At 45.7% G+C, this 20,777-nt stretch overlaps 1 protein-coding gene across 3 annotated transcripts in view; it reads right to left on the reverse strand.

The window, feature by feature from the left end:
* Positions 1 to 9,622: 9,622 nt before the first annotated feature.
* Positions 9,623 to 20,777, reverse strand: part of OXNAD1 (oxidoreductase NAD binding domain containing 1) — a 65,612-nt gene continuing 54,457 nt past the window's right edge. For 2 of the 3 annotated variants that reach the window (XM_083188796.1, XM_083188795.1), the window contains exons 8-9: positions 16,554 to 16,662; positions 9,625 to 11,963 (exon numbers count right to left, since the gene is read on the reverse strand). In XM_083188796.1, the coding sequence (XP_083044922.1) occupies positions 11,809 to 11,963; positions 16,554 to 16,662 (264 nt within the window). In that variant the 3' untranslated portion in view covers positions 9,625 to 11,808. Of the gene's footprint in view, positions 11,964 to 16,553; positions 16,663 to 20,777 lie in introns of all 3 variants that reach the window. The other variant, XM_083188797.1, reaches the window with a different exon arrangement.

A 20,777-nucleotide genomic window follows, 5' to 3' on the forward strand; every position in this document is an offset into this window, starting at 1 on the left:
GAAATGGCTTCCAGTTATTCCATATCCAGGACATGGGACCTGATTCACAATAACTGTATGTGCTGTAGTTGCGCTCATCATTGTTGCGATACGGCAGCTTGCGCATGTTTGGTGCGACACAGTCGTACCCACGATGCAAAAACCCCACACTGCGACATCGCTGCTCAATTCTTTTGTATGAGCTGCAGGAGCACACATATGGTGACAGGACCACGCCAATCGCCATGTATTTTGCATGTGGTAATTAACACGACAACGATGAGCATAGCTACATCTGTACATTATGACACTGTTTAATATTGCTGATATTCTAGAGCAGGGGTCCTCAAACTATTTAGTTCTGGGACCCCATCAGACAATAAAAATAATTACGGGACCCCAGCAAGTTACTGCAGAAGGTCATCACATCATATGTGTAGTAAGAAGACAGCACATACATGGCAGCATTGTGGAGGCACAAAATGATGGGAGGAGTCTAAAGTAACAGACAATTCATTAGATTTTTCAGACTACTTGAATCACTGACTGAGATTAGAAATGTCATCAGCCTGATGGTCAGCAACATGGAGTCGCGACGCCATGCTGAGAAGGTCAGGACCCCCAGTTTGAGAACCGCTGTTCTAGAGGCATAGTTTCTTATGGATTTCATTGACACAGAACATCTTCCATAACCCAGAAGCTGCCTCTAAGCTTCCTTATTATTTGCATCCGAGTGAATAGCCATGCTACTAAAGCAATTCTTCCACCCAAGATGCATTAACGACCCATACAACCTCTTGATTAATATATCATACCCACAGTGTTCAATTATTGTCTATACCAGGCTTACAAAAACTTCCAGTGCTAAACGGCTATACTAATTTGAGTAACCATTATTGGATATATATTAATATATTTGTATATTCATTGAAATAACCCCACCATCACATATGCAAAATCATGGTCTGTATACAGCCATATCTCAATCTATCATGATTTAGGACTGTATGGAAAATTGATTAACCTATGTCTCAGGTTCCAGAGTAACAGATACTTACCCACTGGTGTATACAGGACCCTATTGCAATTTTTAAATAACTGTTTGTGTTCTCTTGGTATGTTTGTGTGTATTACAGCCACTAGAAGGTGACTTATATTTTATTCAAAACCTAACAAAAGTTAAATTTTAAATATAATCCATCATTTCACTTCATTTTTCTCAAAACAAAATAAAAGTGTGCCCCCAAAAAAGAAATACCTTTGATAAATGGATGTCTGTTCCTTCCAACCACCCATTTATGTTTGAGTAAATATTGACAAAAACCCACCACAAGATCTAAACAGTACCGTCTATAGGCCTCAACTAATCCTGTTTTTACATGTATAGACCAAATGGTTCACTGGATATCTTTCCTCCTCAGGATATTCCATATTTCTCCAATTCCTCAAATATATAGATAAAAACTCCACAGGGTAATACTGATACAATTTATTAGATCAATGATAAAACTTAAGAACAATGAGCCTTGTACCATTTGTAACCTTATATATAAGGCTTGTCTGTAAGCATAGAGATGGATCTTTTTTTTTTGCAAATTAAATTTTTATTGGTTTTAAATACAGGTACAAAAAACATTCTTTAGTTTCACTGTCATACAGACAAACAATCTGCGAGTAAAATCGTACCAATATATTTTGGGAATAAATTGTAAAGTGGAAGAATAGAGGGGACAGAAAGAGAAGGGGGTAGGGGGTGGGGAGGGGGAACACTCCGGGTCACTCTAGTTGGGGGTGTCGAGTCTACCACATAGGGCGAAAATGAATCAACAAATACCAGAGGGATTGAGAGCTTTATAGGCACAAGGAGAGGGGGTTCTACACGGATGGAGACGCCATACCATCTTTATAAATCTTGGAGTCCCGAAAGACTAGCCAGCGGGTCCAAGTATCCCTGAACTGGGCCTGTCCATCGCCTGCTGAAGACAGGATGTCTTCCACATCCATATAGAAGTCCACCCTCCTAAACCATTCTTTGATCGTTGGAGGAGAGGTGGATTGCCACCTTACCGGTATCACCGACTTAGTGGCATTATTTAAGTGGCATTGCAGGGATTTTTTATATCTTGAGAGAGGAGCAGGGGAAAGGTGGAACAACCAGAACAATGGGTCCATAGGGACTGGGTCTCCTAGTATAGCCCTAGAAAGCTTGAAAACCTCTGACCAGAAGGGTACTATGAGGGGACACTGCCACCAGATGTGGAGTGGGGTGCCGGGAGCCCCTGAGCATCTCCAACAAACATTGGGAACCCCGGTGCCCATCCTAGAGAGAACATCCGGGCATCTGTACCAACGGGACAATAATTTGTATTGGGTCTCGTGCGCCCCCTAGGGGAGCACGCGTGTGCCAGGGAGAATATCTTTTCCCAATTGGTTTCACCGACCTCCCCACCTAATTTGCGGTCCCAGCCAGGTGACAGTGAAGTGGGGTAGTTTGCTGCTAGTGTCATCTAAGAGGAGGTTGTAAAGTATGGAGATCGTATGGGGGAGGGGAGATGTGTTAGTACAGAGATGCTCAAAGGGTGTAAGGGGCTTAGATAGATTACTGGAGGGGCCTATGGATTGGAGGTAGTGGCGGACCTGCGGATAGCGCCAATATTCAGCATCAGGTAGGTTCCAGTCCGCCTGAACTTTAGCAAAGGGCAATATCCATCCTCCACTCACCAGCTGACCGACCCGGAAGAGGCCACCATTTAACCAACATCTATAGGCCTTGAGATCTAGTCCAGGGGGGAAGCAGCTGTGTGCCAGAAAGGACATATACGAAGAGGACTTAGATGAAATAGAGGGGAATTTCCGCACGGACTTCCAGGCACTCAGGGTGGGCCCTATAGTGGGGTGTTCTAAACTTGGAGGGGAGGGGAGCCACGGGGCCAGATAGACCGGTATTGGCATCTCTTGTTGTTCAATCTGGACCCACTGTTTCAGCGTATCCCTCCTTGTCCACTCAAGAACTCTAGACAGCAGACAAGCCTGATAGTACCCCTGAAAATTGGGGAGTCTAAGGCCCCCCCTGGACGTTGTTCTGTGCAATATATCTAGTCTCAGGCGTGGTTGTTTACCTCCCCATACAAAGTCCCGGACTATAGTCTGAACGTCCCGGAACCAACATGGGGGAATCTTGATGGGCAGAGTCTGTAGGAGGTACAGGATTCTAGGAAGGAAGTTCATTTTTAGGACTCCCAGTCTCCCAAACCAAGAAAAGGGCCGAGCTCGCCACGAGTGCAGGTCGTTTCTCAGTTTAGTCAAGAGAGGGGTAAAGTTGGCCTCAAATAATCGTGCAGGGTTTCTGGTGATGGCTACACCAAGGTATTTCAGTTGGGAGTCGTGCCAGTTGAAGGGGAAGGCAGATTTAAGTCCAGAAAGCATTTGGAGAGGGGTAGTGATGTTGAGGGCAATTGACTTCGAGTAGTTAACCTTGAAATTAGAGAGGTCTCCAAACAGGCGGAACTCTTCTGACAAGTTGGGGAGAGAAGTGATCGGGGAAGTTAGAGTGGCTAGAAGATCATCGGCAAAAAGGGCCAGTTTATATTCCCAATCGTGAAGGGTATAGCCGGAAATATCTGGGTTCAATCTAATAGAGAGGGCTAAAGCTTCCATACACAAAATAAATATCAGTGGTGATAGAGGGCAGCCCTGTCGGGTGCCGTTCTTAATGGCAAAGGGGCTGGAGAGGGAGCCGTTAACTCTGACTTTCGCTGATGGGTTGTGGTAAAGGGATAGAATGCGTTGATAGAAGATAGGGCCTAGTCCCATGTGTTGTAACACACCGGACATGAAGCTCCAGTCAATCCTATCAAATGCTTTTTCAGCATCGGTGGATAATAGAATGGCAGGAGTCTCCGTCTTGGATATCTGGTGGATGAGGGCAAGGACTTTGGAAGTATTGTCTCGAGCCTCGCGGCCCGGAACAAACCCCACCTGGTCACTGTGAATGACGGCCGGGAGGAAGGTCTTCAATCTATTAGCCAGAAGTTTGGAAAACAGTTTGACATCCGAGTTGAGGAGTGAGATAGGGCGATAGCTGGGGCAGAGAGAGGGGTCCTTGCCCTCCTTAGGTATCACTGTGATGTGAGCGTCTAAGGACTGTTTAGAGAAGGGGGTCCGGTCAGATATCGAGTTAAAGGCCTCCAGGAGTAGAGGGAGTAGTTTATTCTTAAAGGCCTTGTAATAAACAATGGTGAAGCCATATGGACCAGGACTCTTACCAGCAGGGGAGGATTTTAAAGCCTCTTCCAGTTCAGGCATAGTGAAAGGCTTCTCTAGGCCCTCTATGTCTAGTGGGGAAAGTTTTGGGAACCCAATCTTAGTGAGGTAATCACCAGCTGCATGTTGCTTCTCTGTAACACTGGAAAAGCATCCCGCCGAGGGGAGGTTGTATAGGGAGGAGTAATAAGAGCAAAATGCCTCATCGATTTTGTCAGTTTCATGGAGAGCTCGGCCCCCCCCATCCCTAATAGAGGGTATAAAGGAAATGGCCCTCTGTTCGCGCAGCGCTCGGGCCAACATTTTGCCGGGTTTGTTGCCCCACTTATAAAATCTACTACGGCATTTCCTATAGGAAAATTTTACCTTGTCAAGGAGGATCTTATTTAGTGCTGAACGGGCAGCAATAAGTTCAGCATAGATATCGGGGGAGAGGGATGTTTTATGGGATGTTTCTAGGGATTGTATCTTCTTAGAAGACTTTCAATCTGTCCCGCTCTCTGCTTCTTTAGGAATGAGCCCAATTGAATACACTTCCCCCTCAGCACGCATTTATGTGCTTCCCAGATCGTAGGTTTGGAGACATCCGGGGTATCATTACATGCTATATATCCCGTGATAGCCTCTTCGAGTTGGGACCTGCAATAGGGATCATTTAGCAAGGACTCGTTAAAGCACCATGATCGGTTGTATGAGGGAGGAGGTCCCAGGGATAGGTGCAGTGTAATAGGGGCATGGTCTGACCAGGTCGTAGGACCTATCTTGGCCTCTTGGACGATTTGGAGATATCTGTGGTCTAGCAATAGATAGTCGATTCTAGAGTAGGACTGGTGGGGGGAGTGGGTATAGTCCCTCTCTGAGGGGTGTAGGGTATGCCATATGTCGGACAGCTGGTGAGTGTGGAGCAATCTCCTTACCCTGCGAGATGTCTGTTCAGGATGGGAGGGTCCAGAGGAGGCATCCAGGCGAGGGTCAAGAGCCCAGTTCAGGTCTCCTCCAATTACCAGGATCCCATCCCGGAGAGACGATATCTTGTCGAGCATCTTCTCAAGAAAGGCAGGTTGGCCCTGGTTGGGAGCATAAATATTGACAATGGTTATAGCTGAGTTAGCTAGTTTACAATTAACAAGTAGGCATCTACCCTCCTCCAACGTATGGGCTACTAGGTCTGACACAGGTAAATGTTTAGCAAAAAAGAATTGCCACTCCTTTGGACTTAGAGTGTGGGTAGTTACTATAGAAGGCAGTAGGAAAGAAGTAATTGCTAAGTTTGGGCGCCATCTCAGAGTTACGGAAGTGCGTCTCTTGCACCAAGACTACATCAGCTCTCTCAGCGTGGAAGGAGCGAAGGGCCTGGGATCTTTTTTCTGGGATATTTAACCCTCTAGCATTGATGAAAAGTATCTTAAGAGAGGTAGCCATATGGGAGGTAGAAGATAGTTTGAAATACTAGTAGAGCCCCGGAGGGGGGGAAAGGGAGAGGGAAACTGAAATAAGGATAAGAAACAGCAGAGGAGAAAAAAACAACAACAATAATCACTTCAGTAGTCTTTAAACATTTCAAGCTATTGGTAATTAGTACGAGAGCAAGAAATAACCGCATCCGGACTAAAAGAGGGACTACCAGAGTACCCATGTCACGGAGAAAAAGGTTGCGGCGGGGGGCACACTAGGGGGCAGTGTCTTCAACAACCTAAGAAAGCAAAACTTAAACAAGGTATAACATATATAAGAAATCACAGTGCGGGTTGTTAGGAGGTATAAGAGGTGTAACTCAGTCATGAAGGGCATCAGTCAACCGCAGTAAAGGAAACCAACAATATCAGAAAACTACCAAAAACCTTTTGAGAGGGTAGAGGCAGAAGGGGTAACCCTCATAGTGTCGCGGAGGGGCAGATGCATGGGGGGAGTTAGCTCCTCTAGGTTTTTTCTTGGAGTTCTCCACTTGTTCCCAGCGAGGTATCCTCGGCAGGCTAGTTGGCGGCATGGAGGGAAAAGGCCTGCCAGTCCGGCAGTTGTATGGAGTCCAGGCCAAGTGTGGAGCAAAAATCTGGGAGGTCTGGTGTATCTTTGATGGTGATAATACGGCCGTCGTGCGAGACCTGAAGAGACAGCGGGAACCCCAACCTGTATTTAATGCCCTTTCGGCGAAGTGCTTCCGCGAGGGGCTTCAGCATCCTGCGTTGTTAGAGTGTGCGCCATGAGAGGTCCTGGTAGATCTGCAGACGGGCATCCCCGAACTCCACTCCCTCCAGACCGCAAACCCTATGGAGAATCTCCTCTTTTTGAGAGAAGTAGTGGACCCGACAGATGACGTCTCTGGGGCGGTCTGTTGCCAGTCCTCTTGGGCGTAAGGCTCGGTGAGCCCGATCAAATTCTCTAGAGTCATTGGGGTCTAAGTTCAGGATTTCCCCGAAGATTTTGTTAAGTGCGTCCATGAGGCCTGAGGGGGGGATGTCTTCCGGGAGGCCGCGTACTCGCAGATTATTTATGCGTCCTCTGTTATCCAGGTCATCTAGTTTATTTCGCGTTGCCCACATGTCTAGGGACTGTTGGGCAAGCGACTCACGCAGGCTGGACAGTTGGGAGTGCACAGCATCTCTGTCATCTTCTAGTGAAGCCACCCGTGAGCCTAGGTGAGATACGTCGGCTTGCACAAGGGCTATTTGAGACTGCATAGATTCATGAAGGCGTGTTTCTAGGGCTTGCATATCTTGTTTGGATGGCAACGATTTAACATGGGAGAGGATCTCTGTTATCTCACCTCTGAGCTGTGACAGGGAGTCGAGTGAGGCCTCGGATGTGGGAGCAACCGCCATGATGGGGGTGGTGGTGAGGTCTTCACCAGAAGGGACCCCAGGGGTGTCCGCAGACTGTGGGAAGGATAGGTAGGAGTGTAAGTTCTTTTGATAAGTGTTGTCACATGGTTTCTGGGGGGTCTTACTCTGGGAGCCTTTCCCTTTCTTGCCCATTTAGAAAAAAGAAAAACCTAGCAAGCAGTTACATGCAGATGGCGCACTGTGTAGGTAGGAAGATGAAGGTCACATTCCCCTGTTAGTGGGACAGCATGACAGGGGAGGGGCGCTCACATTAGGCCCAGATGCTGAGTAAGTGGAACCACAATACCGCACATCCAAGAGGCGGCAGGGGGTAGCCCGGAGGCCCCGTCACTGATGATCCGAGGTATGGGGCTGTCGGGAGTTACTACGTATGTGTATTGTGTCTCCAGAAGTTCAGAAGATGCGCAGTGGGCCAGGAGGGGGAGCACAGGATAGCGTTTGATGGGGGGTGTTGCGGTTTATAGAGCCCCCCGCCATCACAGGCGGGAGAGTCAGCAGAGGCAGGGCGCCGACCCCTAAAAGGTAGTCCATTCAGGGTCTCCCGGGGCAGAAGGAAGCAGGTCTTCACATAGGAGATGCAGAGGGGATCGGGTGTGTGCCTTATGATGAGAGGGTGCCCCTGTATAGGCTGTTGGGGGGTCACTTCCGGTTCTCAGTGAGCTCTGACCCTCTTAGCACAGGGGTGGGGGTGGATGGGAGAACCCCAAAGGCTGCTACTTATGTGGAGAGGAGAGCTTTGGCTGTGGTGTAGGGGAGGGCAGGGATAGTATGCAGCCTCTCCGGCTGCTCTACTCACAGGCTGTGTATAAGGACCTCCTGTCTGTGTGGTCTAAGATGGCCGCCGCTGGAGTGGAATGCCCGGCCAGTCCGGCTTCTCTCCCGTCTCCCCTAGGCAGGTCAGCAGCGTCAGGGGGGGTAGGGGCGCCTCCCAGTGACCACCCCTGCCGGAATCTGTGCACCAATCCGCCGCTGCGTCCCGCCAGCAGCCGCAATGCGGCTATGGAGCTTCGCCGGCGGGTGCCGGCAGCTACTAGAGGCCGCGGCTTCATCAGAGGCTAGGCCGCAAACCGCAGAACGGGATTTCTCCCGTCCGTGGCACTCTCTCCTCCGATTCAAAGTGTTCCGATTCGGAGTATGTCCAGGCCCCCTCAGCCGGTCAGGCGGCAGCAGAGTGGCCCCAAAGAGCCTTTTTTTTTGGGCTAAGTGCAGGAGCGCTGAAGGTATGCGTCCTGCTCCCTGCACAGCTAGGCCACGCCCCCTAGAGATGGATCTTATCCCAGGTTCACCTCAGCAGTATATCCAAACAGTCCAAAGAGACAAGGGGTGAGATTTAATAGGATGAGAGATTCAGAAAGTGAGAGATTTGGTAAGAAATCTCCAGTTTTTTTAAGGTGGCAATCATTTTCACTGCAAAACCAGTTTGACTTTGCAGTGTAAATGATTGCCGCTTTAAAAAAACCTGGAGATTTCTTACCAAATCTCTGACTCTCTGAATCTTTTATCCTATTAAATCTCACCAATACCTTAATCAGGACCCACCACAGCCAAAAAAACACCTATGTGCTTTAACCTATTGCTTGGCCTTCCTCAGGGTGTATAATACCATCTGCAATGGACCATATTTATTCCTCTTCCTGTTTGGGGCAGAGCTCTGTGTTTACAAATATTTAATACATCAATATATATATAGAAGTGAAGTACATAAAATAATTTCATATATAAAATCTATTAATTTCATATGTTAATATTGTGCATAAATAAAAAATATTAATCGTGATACCGGAAGGGTCAGTTCCGTGTATCACTTATCTTTACATCCATTTTTATACCTTTTATAAAAATACAAATATGGCCGGATATTTCCAGCAAAGGGTCATGCTGGTTATGGCCAGCAAAGGGTCATTTAATAAGAGCCCAAACTTTTCCCTTTGTAAAAAAGTAGCAATGTGGGAGAGCACTGATATGCGTTCCACCGGAGTGGAATGCATTCCTTCCTCCGGAAGTGCCTCATTCGCCGGAAGATCCTCTAACCGGCAAGACGTGAATGCTCTGCCTGAGTGGCCAAAATGAAGAAGAAAAGGAAGTATGCGCTCCACCGCTGTGGAACGCATTTTGTCTTAAGAAAGTGTGTTCACCCCTAGCAATGAGCATGTAAGTGTTCTAGGTAGTGCCCTTGGCAACAAACATGTAATTCCCCCCTTGGCAACATATCTACCATAATCATTTTGGTTTTAATATAGTGAGATGCTCAAAAGTCCTTCCCTAATTGTATTATTAATTTTTTATTCATAAATTTTTTTTTTTAATTTTCTACGTATAAATGCTCCACCCATTGATAAGCTCCTTCATCTTTCCTGTTCGCCCCCCCCCTTTTTTTACTTATTTAAGTCTTATAATGTCATGTAAATATCAGTCGAAATAAATTGATATCTCTCTTTAAGGCTAGCTTAAAGAAATTTCTTTCAGTATATATATATATATATATATATGTGTGTGGTTATTGCTTAGATGTATATTTCAATCAGATTTAGCTTTTTCTTATATTTTCTTTTATTCTCCGCTATTTTTATAATTATTTACATCTGCATTCCATTATTATTCATATAAATAACTGTTATCTCTCTAGCATAATAATTGATATGTTATTGTTACCTATAAAGAATAATCAGATCCAACATTAAGAATATCTGTTCAGATAAACCTTTCCCCTTAATATTCGGGAGCTGAGGATAGTAGTAGCCGAGAATTTATAATATATATTTAAAATATACTATTCCTATGTTCTCTAACAGTAACCTGGCAACCAGGACGCCAGAAAGCCGGAAATGCCATCCAAATCTAACATGCCGGGTCACGTGGGATAGGATAACATCCGGTCTCCGGCTACAATAGAACGAATGTGAAGACACGGACACGCATAATACTTCCGGTATTATGCCACGTTACCCGGCAACAGTGATGCCGGATGTTTATGTAATCAGCCACTTGGAAGCGAAAAACACGTTACGCAGCAACCATTCCCCGGACAACAGGGGACGCCAGCAGCGTCACATACACGCTCAATACAATAACCAATTACCTTGATCTATGGCGTGTGGCTAATGTAATCTTTGCAGCTAATTTCCTTAGGCCCAAACACTATTTATTGTGAATATTTTGATAATGTGGTTATACTAATAGGATTATACATGAATTAAACACTTTGCCTCCTGTTTATATTTAAACTATATGTATTATTCATGTATCATTGGATGCTCACACCTGCGGCCAATGAGCCATGTGACTGGTATACCAGGGTATATAAAGCTAGCCCGGACATGGACAGCTACTCACCTTTGATAAAGCCACCAGGAGTGGCGAAACGCGTCAGCCGCTGGGAAACCCCTCTTTTTAATCCAGATTGTAGTCCGAATCAACCCCTGGATTTACAATATATTGCTTGCACCAAGGAGGAGGAAAGGAGGCGCTGGGGTTTTAGTTTAATGCTTCCTGTTCTTAGGGGGGGCAGAGCCATTGGTGCAGTGTTGCCATTACAGCAAGGGTTGAGGCGGCTATGATATGGAGTCGACAAGGCAGTGCTTTTGCACTACTGCTGGATTTTCCAGGTGCATGGTGCCCTTCCCACTATTTGAGAATTAGGGTGGTGTGAGAATACATCCTCAGAATCTACCATCTCCCAGCCAAGGCACCGCAGCTTCAGGCCAAGAGCAGCAGCTGTGGTATCAGCACAAAGGGGCTATATTGGTGTCAGCTACTTTGGGTAAAGTAGGTGTTCTAGTTTCTGCCTATGTATTTGTCAGTTAGGGTAAAATTGGAATCTTTCCTCCTACACCTGAACGATTAGTTGTGAAAAATCAAAGATGCTTGTTTATTGCCATTTTTAACCAAGTGGGAGCAAACAGTGAATTATCATTTGCTACCACACACTGCCAAATTATCCTTCCCACCAGCAAAATAGTTGCCCGATTGGAATGATATTGTCCTGATATATGGCCAGCATAGAGAAAGTGGAGTAGTTGGACAAAGCCTCCATCATTACAAAGACAAAAATAAATGACAGCAGCGGATTGGTTGCTTCTTCAGTTTTTCTCTCTAAAGCTAGATGCATCTTCCCAAGAATGAGAAGTGAAATCAAAAGCACGCAAAGAAAAGGCTGTATGAGAATGGATCGCATCGCCACCCTTCCGTTCCCAGGAGGTGCCATGTGATGCTACAGTGTTACAACCCTGACTTAAGTTGCTGGTATGGGCAGAGGTAATGTTACTGTAGATTATGTACCAGGTGATAAACAAATAAAGACTCTGAGCATGGACAGTATTCTGACATACAACAGAAATGAGACGTTATAGTTCCTCCCTAACCAACTAAAAGCTTCTGCATGTTTTCCCAATAGAGAATGTCAGTAAATGACACCACAAACACCAAATTTCAGTTCACAAATTTACAATATAGATTTAAATAAAGGACAACAATTTGTGAATCATATATAAAATACTCCATATTTATCTCCTGTTGTTTTTCCTTGATCTGGGGTGGACATCCAATTTCACTGCAATTAAAATCATGGAGTGAGAATTCTTAGCTAACAATCCGTCTTTTAAAATCCTTTCCCACTGTTCCGGTTGTTTTGCATCTGCTTTGTCCCTGTGATCAGAGTGGTTACGTGCAGTAGCCGGATGTCACTGTGTTTTGGAAAGAGGAACTGGCTCTTCCCTAAACCGCTCTATTACCACCACTTCTCAAAGAAAATCTGTTCCCTGGGCACAAGAAGGTCTTCAAGTTGTTTGCACATGGCCTCTATCATAGGAGGTGGTCCACATATGTAACACAGATGATCCCTAGAAACATTACTTGCTAGATAATTTTCGGAGATTCTTCCCTCTATAAATATAAGACAAAAGGATATCATTATACTTTCAATTGCTGTCAAGCTCAGCAATGCATTTAATGTTCCCCTTATAATAATGTGATAATGTGGCAGCATTTAGAATTCAATTAGCTTGTGGTTAATCCAACATTTCAAAACTGGTCCCTCTTGTCAAAAGTCTATATTTAAACTAAACTGAAAATACAAACTGCTCCACCAAGAAAAAACATCTGCAATATCCAAAATATAGTATATAAGAATTCCAAGATACAAGAGCTGTGGACGCCTCCCTCCTCTAGACAGGACAGCTTCTTTACTTTGTTTTTGCCTAGACAGGACTAATAACAGTTTCCCAAATGAAACAGACTTTAATATATATTTTTAAATACATTTTGTAGATTTCTTAAAGCAGAAGACATAATTGTATCCACACTCGGTAAGTATTCCCAACAGTGATATTTTACTATAAGTACATATTTACATTTGCAAAGGGTGCCTAAGAAAGAATGTTTTATTTTCTATTCCATAGCCTAGAACTAAGGAACCTCAGAATATTTTGCCTTCCCTACTGTATTTTGGAAATATATATTTTTTATTCCTTGATCTCAAATTTTACTAGATTGATTTTGATTGTTAAAAAAACAAAAAAATAAAAAAAAAACATTGTAAAGGATATTTTGTTTCTGTTTAAATCAATTATTACTAAATAGAAGCCGAAAATTAACCGTACAATGCAGTAAACAAGTTCATAAAACCAACCTTTTTAAATTCAATGGTTGAAATAACTAAAATTATCCTGCAGTACTGCTCTGCTATAGCTACCAGTATATTAGTCAACATGCCAACTCTTAATGGTTAGCAAAATATTTCTCACTGCAGAAACTGCAGTACCATTCCTTTTAATAAGGCACCAAGAAACAAACGTAACTCAATTATGGTTTGAGAAAGGCTCAGAATAAATGCACTTTACACAAAATAAATCTAACTGAGAAACTTTACTTGTACAGTCTATTAAACTTAAGTATAACGTTCTATATAAACATTAAAAAGAGCGTGCAAGCAGTAAAAACCCTGCCATATGTTCCCATAAAACCCTAGTTTATGTGCTAGCATGGTCCGGCCAAAGGTGTGAAATTCCTTCACCTTTTGTGTTGGTGAATGTGATCCCTCGCTAAGATTTCGCAAAGCAAGACTTTGTAGTCTGATGGCTTTATGGTCAGTTGGCTGACCAAGGCACAGGCATTTACAAGGACTACAAAGACGGGAGTAAAGGGATTGTTTCAGGAATGCTTCAGGACATCCTTTATGACCCCATTTTTGGACATTCTCTAAGGGGCAAATGTAGGAAGCCTTGCATAGAGTGATGACATGGAGGTAAACTACCAACCAACCAGCTTCTGTCATTTTTCAAACCAATAACATCACAGTTAGGGGAAGATGTACTATGCTTAGGGGCGTGATAAAGTGGGGAGATAGAAAGTACTAATCAGCTCCTATGTCTTAATATTTGTTAATTAATAGTATATAACGCACACACCTACATATATACTCCTATAAATTTGTATATACATACATTTACAGGTTAAGTTTTGGAATGCCTCCGGTGGTTGTTGTGGGGGTTGGGGAGGTTTGGGGGTGGAGGGAGTCTGGGAAATGGGGGAAGGATAAAGAATCAGTCCTAGATGAGAGGGGACAGTTGTAAAGCCATGCCCACACTGCATTGACTAAACATATAACTGGATAACAGTGTAAATGATCTATTTACTTAAGGCCCCCATACACTATGCGATTTTGGGACAATTTCATCCGATTTCGGCACTTTGTGCCGATAATAGGGTGAAATCGGCCCAAAATCGTAGGTGTGTGATATTTGATCCGATCCGCGGTCCCGTGCGCATCGGACGGTCTGTACATACGATCACGTCCGACCTCCCTGTATGCATATGCCTGCCACCTGACAGGCATATGCATGCAGACACCGGGTCCCTGAGCACCGGCGAGTGCTGCTGACTGACCTGGCCGGGCGGTGGTGGGGGCGGGCGGCGGGTGCGGTGAGCGCTGCTGACCTGGCCGGGCAGTGTACTTACACATAGCAGCAGCGGGGACGGGCAGCGCAGTGGCGGCTATTATATTTTTAAAATACTTGTCAAATGACCGACCGCTCTCTGATTGGCCGGAGAGCTCTTAGCCAATCAGAGAGCGGCCGGTCATTTGACAAGTATTTTAAAAATATAATAGCCGCCACTACGCGTCCCATTCCCGCTGCTGCTATGTGTAAGTACACTGCCCGGCCAGGTCAGCAGCGCTCACCGCACCCGCCGCCCGCCCCCACCACCACCGCCGCCGCTGCTCGCCCCCACTACTCCTCACCGCCCTGCAGCTCCCCGGGGTTTTTTTTTACATGGGATAAATCGCATGCGATTTATCCCATGTAAAAAATGGCACATCAAGTGCCAAATTGCATGTGAGCCTCCCGGGGAGCTGCCGGGCGGCTCGCAGGTAAATTGGGTCCAACTTGTCCCTAGGACAAGTCGGCCTAATGTATGGGGGCCTTAAGCCATCGAGAGTAATAAAGTGGATAGAGATAAAGTACCAGCCACAACAGACCAAATGCACTAAGCCTTGAAAAGTTATAAAGTAGAATGTGATAAAGTACCAACCAACTCCTGTCATTTTTCAAACACAGCCTGTAACATGGTAGTTAGACACTCAGGGGCAGATTTTCTAAGCTCTGTGAAGTGATAAAGTGTCTGTTTTTTTATCACTGGTCAATCAGCTCCTAACTGTGAAGTTACAGGCTTGGTTAGGAGCTGATTGGCCGGTGATAAAAACAGACACTTTATCACTTCACTGAGCTTAATAAATCTGCCCCTGAGTGGCTTATACTTAATTACTCTCCAAAGTATTAGTACATCAGCTTCTAAATGCCCTTTCACCGTCTAGGTTTAAGAAAATGACAAGTAGGAGCTGCTTGGCTGTTACTTTATCTCCATCCAAGGCATAAACAATAGTTGAAATTGTTTTTTTACCCTCAGAAATGTGTATGTTTGTCAGCGAAGCACTAAGGCGCTGCTGCCGGTGCGGCACTAAGGCGCTGCCGCCGGAGCGGCACTAAGGCGCTGCAGCCAGTTAGGCGGTGCTGTAAGTGAGTGATACTATATTTGGATCCGTTTACAGATGGTTATGTATCAGTTGGAAGTAGCTTATGTGTGTGGATACACTGGGAGTTGTGCAATGGTCCTATGCTGTCAGAAATGGATGGGAAACAATTTCACACATTTTTTAATTCTTCCTTTGCATTAAATAAATAATTGAATAACAAATTAAGTCCCTGCATGTTTATTTGAAGAAAAAAAAAAAATCTTATCCTAACCATCAAAATTTATGTTATGGCATGTACTGGTCTAACAATAGGGCCACTGTGTTGGGATGATCTTGTTTTTACCAGGTTATCTCTTTCATGCAGGAAATACCGGGAACCATACATCACACTTATACCTCTTTCACACTGCAACTGCTGGGTCGCCCCCAGGATTTGTACCCAGTTCCAGCCCGGGAATGACCCAGCATTTGCTATAAAGCAGGCCCTGTCAGCACCCAGCATATTGCCAGGGCGGAGCAGCGACTTGTCGTAAGGGGCGGATGCAGCAATGACACAGGGTTCCCGTTAAGAAGACACCCGTAAAATACAACTTTTACCTGGGTCGGTTTGCCAGGTTGCTGGACCCGGGGGATTGAAAAAGGCCATTTCACACCACACGCTCACCCGGATGGACTGGGCAAAAACCCGGGATATTTGTGCAATGTCAAAGGTGTATAGGAGTGGGAATAGTAATCCCCACATTTTGTGAGGTGGAGATGGAACCAGAGAGGCACACACACACACAGGTAGAGAGAAAGAAAGAGACACATAAGCACAAAGAAACACAATGAGAGAGATACTCAGTGACAGATATACACGGCACAAGCAACGGGATGCAGTTAAAATCCTGGCGGTCGGGATCCCGGCGTTCAGAATCCCGACCGCCGAAATCCCGACACATTCTCCCTCCGGGGGTGTCCACGACACCCCCGGAGGGAGAATAAATTAGTGTGCCGAGCTGAACGAGGCACTGTGCCCGCTGCGTGGCGAGCACAGCGAGCCCGCAAGGGGGGGGGGGGGGGGGGGCGATCCACGTCCCCCCCTTGTCGGCATTTCGGCTGTCGGGATTCTGAACGCCGGGATTCAGTACTGAATCCCAAGCAACAGTGCCAACATAAACAAGTCTGCACTCACATCAATGTTGCAAAAAACAAACAAACAAACAAACCACAAATTACTTTTAATAACATCAAATTCTTCTTTGGAAAATAACCCCTCAAATAAACATGGTGCCTCCTCATTACTGAAACCATTGTCCGTTCAACATATAAGGAAAATATCTCCACTCAGTCTTTCTCTTGCTAAAAACAATCCAGAATTCACAAAACAGTAACAAAGCTCTCCAATTGTAGCATATTTGTCAACATTCCATACGCTTAATGGCCTCTGCATTCCTGAATATTGTGTTACAATAACTCATGAAGGATATTTGAACTATGTCCAGCCATAAGGACCCACTCACCAGTGATAAACGGCTGAAGCTCTGGACAGACGGGTGAACTCTGTTGCGTGACATGAAAACTGCATGTTATTTTTCCAGGAAAACTGTGCATCAAATTGAGAATGTTTTTCTGCAAGAACAAAAATACATAATAAAATCATTATTTACAGAAGGAGACCGAAAAAGGAAAATACAAGTGTGGAGAATATATTGGCAGCCCCGTCCACAAGGGCGGCTCATTTTGCCTTTTGCTCTGGATGTACATGAAATATGCATTTGTTTAGAGGGAAAACACAAAACTACTTCTCCCAACAATTCATGCATATATACACAAAAAGGCACATACAGTACTTGGTGGCCACTTTATCTGGTACGCCTGCTCATTAACTCCTCTGCATATACAGGGGCTGGCAACTTTTAGCCTGGGGGAGGAAACATCAGAGAGTGGCCCTGGCGTGATAGAGGGCGGGATGCACCAAGCAGTAATGGTACATCCTGCCGCCCATCGCATATGTACTGACATACTGTATGCGATAAGCAACACAAAGAGCAGCTCTCCTGATGAGAGTTGCCCTTTGCGATCCCCGACATTGCCTGGACTTCCGGATTTCTTACCTGGAAGTCCCCCTGCGCATGTGCAGAAACCAGTGACGTGCGGTGAGGACAGTGGTTGGTGAGGCACTGGCAGCAGAAACAAAAATTGTGCACTGCGCTGGAAAATGGGCATCAGAAGTATATATAACGTTAATATTTTAATTATTATGCTCACGCTGAAAACAATGAATACAGGACACGTATTTTTAAATAAAACACTTTATTCATTGTTTTCAGCGTGAGCATAATAATTAAAATATTAACGTTATATATACTTCTGATGCCCATTTTCCAGCGCAGTGCACAATTTTTGTTTCCTTTGTAACCCTTTTTAGAGCCTAGTAGGCTCTTAGCACTTGCAGCAGCCAAAGGGGACATTTCTATATAGTCTCTTATTTAAGCGCCAGGGTTCTCTAGAGTGTGGGTCACCACTCTTCTAGATACCAATCCTTCTCTGGCAGCAGAAAGCAGAATGACTTGGTGCAGGGGAGCGGCAGGTCCTACAAACATCAAGGGTGCCATAGCAGCTGCATATCCTGCACCTGCCACAGTGTTCAACCTCCATATACACACAGTGCACCATACACTTATGCCCCACATGATTAATGCCCATATACACATAAGGCACCGTACACATATGCCCACATGATTAATGCCCATACACATAATGCACCGCACACTTATGCCGCACATGATTAATGACCATACACATAATGCACCGTACACTTATGCCGCACATGATTAATGCCAATATACACATAAGGCACCGTACACTTATGCCCCACATGATTAATGCCCATATACACATAAGGCACCGTACACATATGCCCCACATGATTAATGCCCATATACACATAAGGCACCGTACACTTATGCCCCACATGATTAATGACCATATACTGTACACAAAAGGCACCGTACACATTTGCCCCACATGATTAATGCACATATACACATAGTGCACCGTACACATATGCCCCACATGATTAATGCCCATATACACATAAGGCACCGTACACATATGCCCCACATGATTAATGCCCATATACACATAAGCCACCATACACTTATGGCCCACATGATTAATGCACATATACACATAAGGCACCGTACACATATGCCCCACATGATTAATGCCCATATACACATAATGCACCGCACACTTATGCCGCACATGATTAATGCCCATATACACATAGTGCACCGTACACATATGCCCCACATGATTAATGCCCATATACACATAAGGCACCGTACACATATGCCCCACATGATTAATGCCCATATACACATAAGCCACCATACACTTATGGCCCACATGATTAATGCACATATACACATAAGGCACCGTACACATATGCCCCACATGATTAATGCCCATACACATAATGCACCGCACACTTATGCCGCACATGATTAATGACCATATACTGTACACAAAAGGCACCGTACACATTTGCCCCACATGATTAATGCCAATATACACATAAGGCATCGTACACATATGCCCCACATGATTAATGCCCATATACACTTAAGCCCCAAATGATTAATGGCCACATACACTTATGCCCCACACTTATGCCCCATACACATAAGGCCTTGTACACATTTTCCCCACATGATTAAATGCCCATATGCATATTATGTACCTTACATATATCCACACTCATCAGCAGCCGGGATCAAACTTCCACACATGTGGCACCCGGCACCTGCATTCTCCAGGCCTCTGGCTTTCTCCCGTATACGTCGTCCTCCCTGCCCTGGGGCTACCAATTAGGCTCAGGCTCCAGGCATGGCGCCTACGGGGTTGGGAGCCGTCTACGCCGGGCATACGGGGGCTGGGGAGCGGATGAGGGGGTTCTGTAGTTGCTTGCGCACTTTCATCACTCACCAGCCAGGGACGGGGGGAGCCGGTGTGTCGGTACGTGTAGCCGCCGGGTACTGAAAGAGAGGAGGGGAGGGGGGACGGACGGTGCAGACTGCAGAGGTTCTTGCACCCGCACGCAGTGTGGGGATGGGGGGGGGGGGGGACTGGCTTTGGGTTGGGTGCGGTGCTTCTGCTGCGCTGACAGGCAGCAGAGTGAAACCAATGATAGCTGCCAACAGTGACAGGGGCGTGCTATAATATAGGCAGAAAGCACCCCCTGTCACTGAGGCACCGCTATAGGTGCCGCCTATGCAGGTTTTTTTAATGGGATTTTTCAGCCTGCTGCCGCTTGGCCTCGCCCCCTGCCCGCCTCCTCCTACTGGAAACTGAACATGAATAGCGGGCGGCACTGCTCCCAGTGCCTCCGAAATCAATAAAAAAAAAAAACGATGGTGTAAAAATGAATAGGATGAAATAAAGCATATACTTATGACACATAATATGTGTCATAAGTATTTTCTTTATATTATTTTATTATGTTTATCATTAATGACAGGGGAGGCACTGCCTCCCCTGCCTCCCCTGACTGCACGTCCCTGGCAGAAACCCAGGCGGCCTTGGGGCTTCCTGGGAGAGATCCGTTTCAAATCCCTCACACACCAGTGCTATGGGAGGAGCCCACCCGAAAGGGAAAAGCACATGTGGGAGAGAGATAGGTAGCAAGAGAGAGAAAGAGGGGGGGTGGTAAGAGTGAAAGAGACGGCAGGGGAGTTAGTGAGAGGGACAGCAGGGAAAAGGGAGAGAGTGGGAGAGACCGCAGGGAAGATAGGGTCAGGGAGTACCTTCTTGTTATCAATGATCCACAGTAGATCACAGGTCCAGCCTTCCAAGCAAGCAGGGACCAGCAGGGAGGAGATCAGAATCAGGAAGACAGGAAGAGAGTTGGGGGCAGGGCTACTGCAGAGCCCGGGCAGGAACCCAGGAAAAGAAGCTGAGCTGGGGGGCCTTAGGAGGGAAGAACCTTTGTGACTCATCTCTGACTCAGCGTCAGTCAGTGGGCGGTATTCAATGAGCCTGATTCGCCAGGTTTTTATGGTGAATTTGTGCTGTTTGGCGAATTTCTGACTAAAACGGTGAATCACCCTATTCAATGACCAGTTGGCGAATACATTTGAAGGTTTTGGTCACCATGATTCACCGAGCAGCAATCGCTATCTTTTTATGGTGAAGTGGAATGTGAACTTTTAAAATAAAGTGTTCTGTTTTTTACATTTGGTGTCAAAAAATCAGGAATTTTCTTCTGAGGAGGGGCATGCTATTTTTATTCATGTGCTGTAAGCACATGAATATATATTTAATTTTAAAAATAATATTTTTTTTTTTTTTTTTTTTTTTACACAGCAGCCAGCAGGTGGCGCCAGAGCGGAGCCGCTCATTACATATTCATATATTCACTGCACGATCATTACGATCCTGTGTAGTGAATATACGCTTGCCTGCTGGGACCCCCGGGGGGGCAGCCTGTGCTGCCTGGCACCCGGGGAGCACACCTAACCCCCCACAAAGGTCTGGGCTAGGCAGAGAGACTACCATCTCTCTGCCTGGCACCGTCCTGAGGCTCCCTGCGGCAATCGCCGCAGGAGCTCATATTCGCCTGTCAGGGGCAGCGAGCCCCTGACACGTTGAATACCGGAGCCCGCTGGCTCCGGAACGTGGCGAATGTGCAGCGAATCCTAAAAAGGATTCGCTGCACCTCGCAGGGTATTCACATTGAATAC

The sequence above is a fragment of the Crinia signifera genome, chromosome 5 (genome assembly GCF_055691185.1).
Source record: "Crinia signifera chromosome 5, ASM5569118v1, whole genome shotgun sequence".
In the NCBI taxonomy this organism is placed as follows: Eukaryota; Metazoa; Chordata; class Amphibia; order Anura; family Myobatrachidae; genus Crinia; species Crinia signifera.